At 42.7% G+C, this 8,339-nt stretch overlaps 1 protein-coding gene across 1 annotated transcript; it reads left to right on the top strand.

The window, feature by feature from the left end:
- The first annotated feature begins 3,290 nt into the window (after positions 1-3,290).
- LOC119266643 (heat shock 70 kDa protein 6, chloroplastic-like) lies at positions 3,291-8,183 on the top strand. Its single transcript, XM_037547892.1, has 8 exons — positions 3,291-3,935; positions 4,442-4,694; positions 5,353-5,432; positions 5,939-6,081; positions 6,166-6,264; positions 6,431-6,620; positions 6,951-7,349; positions 7,424-8,183. The coding sequence occupies exons 1-8, from the start codon at positions 3,447-3,449 to the stop codon at positions 7,823-7,825; spliced, it is 2,055 nt and encodes a 684-aa protein (XP_037403789.1). The 5' UTR covers positions 3,291-3,446; the 3' UTR covers positions 7,826-8,183.
- Positions 8,184-8,339: the final 156 nt, after the last annotated feature.

Consider the following 8,339-nt stretch of genomic DNA (forward strand, 5'->3'; position numbering starts at 1 on the left):
AAATCCGCAATGTTAAAAGTGGGACTAACCCCAAAATCTACAGGCAGCTCAAGTTTATATGCATTATCATTTATTTTCTCTAACACCTTAAAAGGACCATCAACACGTGGCATTAGCTTTGATTTGCGCAAATTAGGAAATCTATCCTTACGCAAATGTAACCAAACAAGATCTCCAGGCGCAAACACAACATGTTTTCTACCCTTATCTCCAGCAAGTTTATATTTAGCATTCATACGCTCAATGTTTTCATTAGTTAACTCGTGCATTTTTAAAATCAATTCATCACGTTCTTTGGCATCAAAATTAACCTTCTTCGAAGATGAAAGAGGCAACAAATCAATAGATGCACGAGGTAGGAAATCATACACAATTTCAAAAGGGCACATCTTAGTAGTAGAATGCAATGAACGATTATAAGCAAATTCAATATGAGGCAAGCATTCTCCCCCCCTCTCTTCTCCATATACACAACCCTTAGGGCATCGTTTAGACTTTGGGTTTTGTATAGATTAAAAGTTTGCCATAGTTGCAACTTCGTGTACTTCGTTTGTGTCCAGCGACCAGACCAAGACGTCACAGAACCCCACCTTCATTAATAAAGTTCTCCTCTTTTATTCGCAATATCCAGATTACAATCTCAGTTTCTTGCTTGTTCTTCGTTTGCTCGCAAGAAATAGACCCTCGTGGTCAGGTTGATCGTGCTCCAGCATGGTCAATAACCCTCGAAAGTTGATTTAGCGATTGCTAAGGCGCGACATCTTCGCACGTTCGTAGTCGGATCGTCAAAGTCGACTCCCACAGAAAACGATATCTATCTCATCGAAACATCGGGACACCTTCGCCTCTATCATATCTAGACATGACAATTGGACAGCAAATGGGTTGGCACAACAAGCATCCGCCTATCACATTGATCGTGGCATGTTTCATATTTCTCAAATGCTGATGTCTGGTCTTGCCAACATAGGGGAGGCTGAATTGGAGCCCACCGTTTCGGCCACTAACGAAAAATTTAATGCAGGAGAAAATCAAGATTGGAGGAAACCCATTATTGATTATTTGTGTGATCTTATATATCTAAATAGCTAGCCCCCACTAACATATTTCTCTCAACATGCAAGCATGCCACCTCATCATTCAACATGCATAAGGAAAGGCCCACCTCAACATGCAACTATTCATATTAAAAATCCACTACAACATGCATGCATGTAAAATTTCATTTTATTATGCTATTTACATTTAATTCTTATATACTTTCAAAAATTATTGTTTCAAGAATTCATGTTCCATATAATCAAAATCTCATTGAAATATTGCAAATATTCCCGCAACAACGTGCGGGGCATCATCTAGTTCTAGTAAAAGGGTGGACAGAGCCGTTCGACGTATGGCTTTCAAATATACGGTGAGAGATGATGATCTCTATCGCTGGACGGTTGATGATGTTCTTTTGAAGTACTTGGACGAGGACCAAGCGAGAGTTGCTATGGGAGAGGTCCATGAAGGAATTTGTGTCACTCATCAGTCGGCCCCCAAGATGAAATGGTTATTGAGACATGCTGGGTTTTATTGACCGACGATCATTAATGATTGCTTCAAGTATTATAAAGGATGTGAAGCTTGTCAAAATTTTGGTGATATTCAATTGGCTCCCGCCGCTATGTTATAACCTATTATCAAGCTGTGGCCTTTTAGAGGTTGGAGATAAGACTTTATTGGAGAGATTCACCATTCTTCTTCAAAGGGGCATCGATTCGTGTTGGTGGCAACTGATTATTTCACTAAATGGCCTGAAGCAATACCTCTAAAAAATATGACGCATAAGGAGGTAATTCAATTCATAACTGAGCACATTATTCATAGATTCGGTATTCCTCAAACATTAACTACGGATCAGGGTTCATCTTTCATATCACATCAAGTTAGAGAAATTGTCAAATCATATAAGATAAAGTTGCTCAATTCCTCCCCGTATTATGCCCAAGCCAATGGACAAGCCGAGTCTAGCAATAAAATACTGATCAAGCTCATCAAGAAGAAGATTGACGATAATCCGAGGAGATGTCATGAGCTATTGTCCAAAGCTTTATGGGCGCACATGATCTGAAAGCATGGTGCTACAAAGGTAAGTCCATATGAGCTTGTATATGGTCAAGAGGTCGTTTTACCAGTGGAGGTGAATTTGAATGCTTTGGGAGTAGCCAAACAAAATGACTTATCGATGGTAGATTTTTATAATTTGATGATGGACAATATTGATGAAGTTGCCGATAAACATTTAGCTGCTTTGAAGGCCATAGAGAGCGATAAGTTGAGAGTGGCAAGAGCTTACAATAAGAAGGTCAAGTTGAAATTTTTTCAAGTTGGTGATATCATGTGGAAGGTCATCCTACCAATTGGCTCAAAAGACAGAAAATTCGGAAAGTGGTCTCCAAATTGGGAAGATCCTTTTAAAATTACAAGAATAGTTTCCGGAAACTCATATGTGGTGGAATCCGTACAAGGTACATTGTTACCTCGAGCTCTAAATGGCAAATATTTAAAAAAGTATCACCCAAGTGTCTGGCAAAAAGCCTAAATAGATAACAACCGATATATAACTATCGCCCTAAGCAAAGACATGGCCGATATAGAATTATCGCCCTAAATATAAACATGGTTGATATAGAAATTATCGCCCTAAGCACATATAAATGGCCGATGGAGTATTGATGTCGTCCATCCACCTCTTATATACATGAGGGGTGACGACTGATTGAACAACAACACAGAATCGACAAACTCATTTATCACTTTTTATCTTTTACCTTCTCCCGTGTTTTTTTTTCTTTCTCGTTCTTCATTAGTTCTTCTTGTTGCAGGGTGGCAAACCTCGAGGCTCTAGGGGCGGTCAGGCCGACCTAGCGCAGCCTATAGCCGTCACACGCCCTGACGGGGTTCCTCCCGGGAGTGTGGGGTTTCGCGTCTACAAAAGTGTCCACCGAATTGTTTGCGTACCGCACTTCCGGCCTGGTCTCCTTCGACACGAGCTGCGATGCATCGCTCCCGGCGTCGAGGGTACACGATGACGTGTTTGTGTGGGAATAGAAGGTTTATAACAGCATCCAGCAATAAAAACATCAAAAAAAGGAAGATTCCTTAAAATTCTGGAAGCGTCGAAAACATCTAGAACGCCAAAATAGGAACATCTAGAACGCGAAAATACCAAAAGCAGGGCAAAAAGCCACAGGCTGGCTCCCAGCGCGTCTTCCCCATGAGAACCCTATAAAACCTTCCTCCCGTACCTTATCCTTCCCCAAGGCCTCTCGCCATTTCTCCCTTCTCTCAATCGCCCAAAACCCACGCGAATCCACCAGCCCCTTCCTTCAACTTCCTGCCCCTTGTAGGGTTTCGCCCCCCACCAACCCCTACCCCCCGGGTTACTGCTCGTGCTCTCAGCCATGGCGACCACGACCTTCCCCACCTCGACCCCCTTCTTCGTCCATCACGGCACCCGGCGCCCCTCCGTCAACCTACGAACGGCCGCGGTGGTGTACGGCCGTGGTGGGCGGCGGTGGCGGCCACTGCGCGTCGCCTGCGAGAAGGTGGTGGGGATCGACCTCGGGACCACCAACTCAGCGGTCGCGGCGATGGAGGGCGGCAAGCCCACCATCGTCACCAACGCCGAGGGCGCGCGGACCACGCCGTCGGTCGTGGCGTACACCAAGGCCGGGGACCGGCTGGTGGGACAGATCGCCAAGAGGCAGGCGGTGGTCAACCCGGAGAACACCTTCTTCTCAGTCAAGAGGTTCATCGGCCGAAAGATGAACGAGGTCGCCGAGGAGTCCAAGCAGGTTTCCTACCGCCTTGTCCGGGACGATAACGGCAACGTCAAGCTCGATTGCCCAGCAATTGGCAAGCAGTTCGCCGCGGAGGAGATCTCTGCACAGGTAAATAAATAATACTTCATATTCATGGACTTGGCTGGAACATTGTATGACTGTGAATTCGTTCTTTGACCTGCAGTTCATCATCCAATAATATGTGGATTATGTTAAATAAAATTGAAACCATTGGGTTTGTTTGGGAGAGGATTCTTTTGATTGTGATTTTGTGACTATCAACAACATATTGTATGATAAACTTACAATCAAAGTTCAAATTTAGACCTTACATTTTGTAACCGAAGGAGTATTTCTTACTCTACTTGCATCTAGTTGTATTCTACATTACTGTAAACAGTCACTATAGAAAACGTGAGTACAACAGAATTGATACCGCCCAGTGATGTAGATGCTTTATTATTTTGCAAATTGTTCAAGAAGTTCTATTAGAGATGAATAGCAGTGCATATGCTAATTCTTTTAGGTGTGTATATATCAGTCGTCAGTTCACTTTCCAGGTGTTACCTTTCTATCAGATTTGCAAGTGTTTCTGAACATCCTTTATTATCCAGGTCCTGAGAAAGCTGGTTGATGATGCATCAAAGTTTTTAAATGACAAAGTCACCAAGGCAGTGATCACAGTTCCTGCTTATTTCAATGACTCCCAGAGGACGGCTACAAAAGATGCCGGCCGCATTGCAGGCCTGGATGTTCTCCGTATCATAAACGAGCCTACCGCGGCATCGTTGGCATATGGTTTTGAAAAAAAGAACAATGAAACAATTCTGGTTTTTGACCTGGGAGGAGGCACCTTTGATGTTTCAGGTATGTATCATGAATTTTGAGGTCTTATGTATGCCCATTGCAAGGAAAATTGACGCCCAGTAACTGCTGCAATCTGCATAGTTTCAGTAGTTAATAATCAAAGTAGCTATGTATTTATTTATACTGATCGTGCAGCACCATGAAAAATATTACTATAGATAAGCTTTCGGTGGTCAACTATTCGATGTATTCTGTGTTACTTCAGTTCACTGAAATGTGTCCAGATACGCAGGTTACATAATTTGTTACATTGCACTGCAAAAATGTAATCTTATGGCAAAATAAATGTTGTTTGATCAACAATAAGTTCTTAAACATTTGTCTGCCTTATGGAAAATATATGTATAGGCTCCCGTAGTAGAAAATCTATGTATAGGCCCTCATAAAGTACTAAGCAGGCACCAGCAAGGGCTATACTATACTAGTGGAAGCATGTTCTGTTACTTCTGCATGCTGGATTGGATGGAGTGTTAAGCAATGGAAACCTATTTTATCTAATTATTCTATTTTGATCCGTTCTTTTAAGACATCTGTCCTCTCTAGTCTTTTTGATAAGCAATGCAAGATTGTTCTTAATCAAGTTCTACTCTTTTTGTTATCTGTATGACCATATGGTCCATATCCCAGCTTCTTATTATACCTATTGCTCTGCTTTCAGTTCTCGAAGTTGGTGATGGTGTTTTTGAGGTGCTGTCTACATCTGGTGATACTCACCTTGGCGGTGATGACTTTGACAAGGTATTCTTCATACGCCCATCTGTCTCATGTGTGATTCCAAACTTATTTAGTCTGCTTCATCTTGTTTGCTGTTTGTTTGGTTAGAACGTCCCTCAATTTTGCATATGTAATCTGTGTTTGCAGTCTTGCCTGTATAATAGGAATGCAAAAGGGATGTACACTTCACTGTTTATTGAGTTTTTTACTTGACAAAAAAAGTTATAATTGCCTGCAATTCTCTGGTTCTAGTCTTCTAGACAGGCAGGAGAGCAATGTGTGAGCAGCATAATAGGCTCTAAGTATCTTACGCTTTTCATTAGATCCCTGGTTACAGATAACATCTATGCTCGTTACCAGTGAGGTCGTGTGTCTTTCAGTTATTAGAATCTGCATTAGGCAGTATGTATGTGCATTTTGACAGCCAAAGAGATGAAATAACATCCTTATCTCATGCTTACTGATGACCTCAGCACCTTTTTTATGGTTCTGCATGATTTATATGTTCTCACAAATAATTCTGTTGCCAGAGAATTGTTGATTGGCTGGCTGGGAGCTTCAAGAATGATGAGGGTATTGACCTGCTAAAAGACAAGCAAGCTCTCCAGCGTCTTACAGAAGCAGCTGAGAAGGCCAAGATGGAATTGTCATCGTTGACCCAAACAAATATCAGGTTGGTTGGCTCAGCCTCCCATTTTGGTGTCAAACATTGTGCTTTTTGCATCTCAGTTTCTAAACCTGTTATTGGTTTTTTCAGTTTACCTTTCATTACAGCTACTGCTGATGGGCCCAAGCATATTGAGACAACACTTACCAGGGGTAAATTTGAGGAGCTATGCTCAGATCTTCTTGACAGGTACAGTATCATGCCTCATGTTAATATTTGTATGAAAGAATACATGTCTGCATGGTTGTCTTCACATGCTTTTAACAACTGCTTTTTTGAATATCTGGCGAGTGTTATGGCTGTATTTAGTTTAGCCAATTGTTGCTAGTATTTTTATTTTTTAACTGTCTTTCAGGCTGAGGACACCTGTTGACAATTCTCTTAGAGATGCGAAGTTGTCACTTAAAGAAATAGATGAGGTGATTCTTGTGGGTGGTTCCACAAGAATTCCAGCTGTTCAGGATCTTGTGAAGAAAATGACGGGAAAGGATCCCAATGTGACAGTCAATCCCGATGAGGTTGTTGCTCTTGGAGCAGCGGTGCAGGTGAGTTCATGAAAATCATTTCTTCATAGTCACCTAAGCTAGAATGAAAATCCTGATGTTCCTGTCCTATACCTCTTTATTAAAATGTAAGCAGATAATAATCTGTCTTGCAAAATTTGGGCTGAACATATGGCCCCAGGCACAGCTCTCAAAGTGAAATTACCCAAAGAATATGGTAAACTGTTTGTTTGGCCTACTAGATAGTGTTGTTGCTATGTTGTGGCTTTTGGCTATAGCATCAGCACTGGCTGATTATCTCTCATATGTTTCTAGAATAGTAACATGCTAGATTGAACTGTCTGGTGTATCTCACATGCAAAATGTCAACAGGCAGGAGTATTGTCGGGCGATGTGAGCGATATTGTGCTTCTTGATGTTACGCCACTGTCTCTTGGTTTGGAGACACTGGGTGGGGTGATGACCAAGATTATCCCAAGGAACACAACCCTCCCTACTTCGAAGTCAGAGGTCTTTTCAACGGCTGCTGATGGACAGACTAGTGTGGAGATTAATGTTCTCCAAGGAGAAAGAGAGTTTGTTAGGGACAATAAATCCCTTGGTAGCTTCAGGCTTGATGGAATTCCTCCTGCTCCGCGTGGTGTTCCCCAAATTGAAGTCAAGTTTGATATTGATGCCAACGGCATTCTGTCTGTTGCTGCGGTGGATAAGGGCACTGGGAAGAAGCAGGACATTACGATCACTGGAGCCAGCACACTGCCAAAGGATGAGGTATGAAAACTTTTCAATTTGTAGTGTAAAACTTTGCTGATCCTTTGGACTAACATGAATGAAAAACTATTCAGGTAGAGAAGATGGTGGAAGAAGCTGAAAAATTTGCGGCGGAGGACAAGGAGAAGAGGGACGCAATTGACACCAAGAACCAGGCAGAGTCTGTGATGTACCAGACTGAGAAACAACTGAAGGAGCTCGGAGACAAGGTCCCAGGCGATGTCAAGGAGAAGGTGGAGGGGAAGCTCAAGGAACTCCAGGATGCCGTTGCTGGTGGATCGACACAGACGATAAAGGATGCACTAGCTGCGTTGAACCAAGAAGTGATGCAGCTTGGTCAGTCCCTCTACCAGCAGCAGGGGTCGGGCCCTACCCCTGGAGCTGACGGCGCTGCTGACTCTACAGGCCCAGGCCCATCTGAGAAGACAGGCGATGGTGGTGACGTCATAGACGCTGATTTTACCGACAGCAATTGAATAGAACAGTAGGTTAGGACATGATGCAACAAGTGAGTATGAATTTGTTCCACAGGATTGCCTAGCAGTATACGGGTGACCGTTTTCTTTGGATTGAGACCTTGTTTGCTGTCAGGGTGTTGGCCGAGTTTTTGATGTTGAGGTTTGGAGACTTCAGTTATCAGTTTGGATGGGATAGATTGGCTTTTGCTTGTTGGGAACCCGACCCCTTGGCCTTGTACGGTTATGTATTGGATTTACTAACTCTCTAGAGAACTGGGTCATTTCCTGTTTGGAGCATGTGCCAAAAACTGGATTGTTATTTTGGGGAGCATTCTACTCCCTTCGTTTATAAATATAAAGCCCTTTTAGAGAGTTATAAAGCCCTTCTACAGGGCGTTTGGTACCCATCATTTGTGTCGGATTTGATGGATTTCATTTGCGAATTCCGAAATCTACTCGTTTGGCTGTCACATAATTAGGGATGGATTTCATTCAAAGATTCGAGAGGATGCAAACTTTGCCTATCCCCAAA

This window comes from Triticum dicoccoides, chromosome 1A, assembly GCF_002162155.2.
Source record: "Triticum dicoccoides isolate Atlit2015 ecotype Zavitan chromosome 1A, WEW_v2.0, whole genome shotgun sequence".
Classification (NCBI taxonomy): Eukaryota; Viridiplantae; Streptophyta; class Magnoliopsida; order Poales; family Poaceae; genus Triticum; species Triticum dicoccoides.

Excerpts from the sequence above, each read along its gene's own strand:
- LOC119266643 (XM_037547892.1), top strand. The coding sequence starts at position 3,447 with ATGGCGACCACGACCTTCCCCACCTCGACCCCCTTCTTCGTCCATCAC. Across the intron at positions 6,082-6,165 it reads TTGACCCAAACAAATATCAG|TTTACCTTTCATTACAGCTA; the intron begins GTTGGTTGGCTC and ends TGGTTTTTTCAG. Across the intron at positions 7,350-7,423 it reads GCACACTGCCAAAGGATGAG|GTAGAGAAGATGGTGGAAGA; the intron begins GTATGAAAACTT and ends AAAACTATTCAG.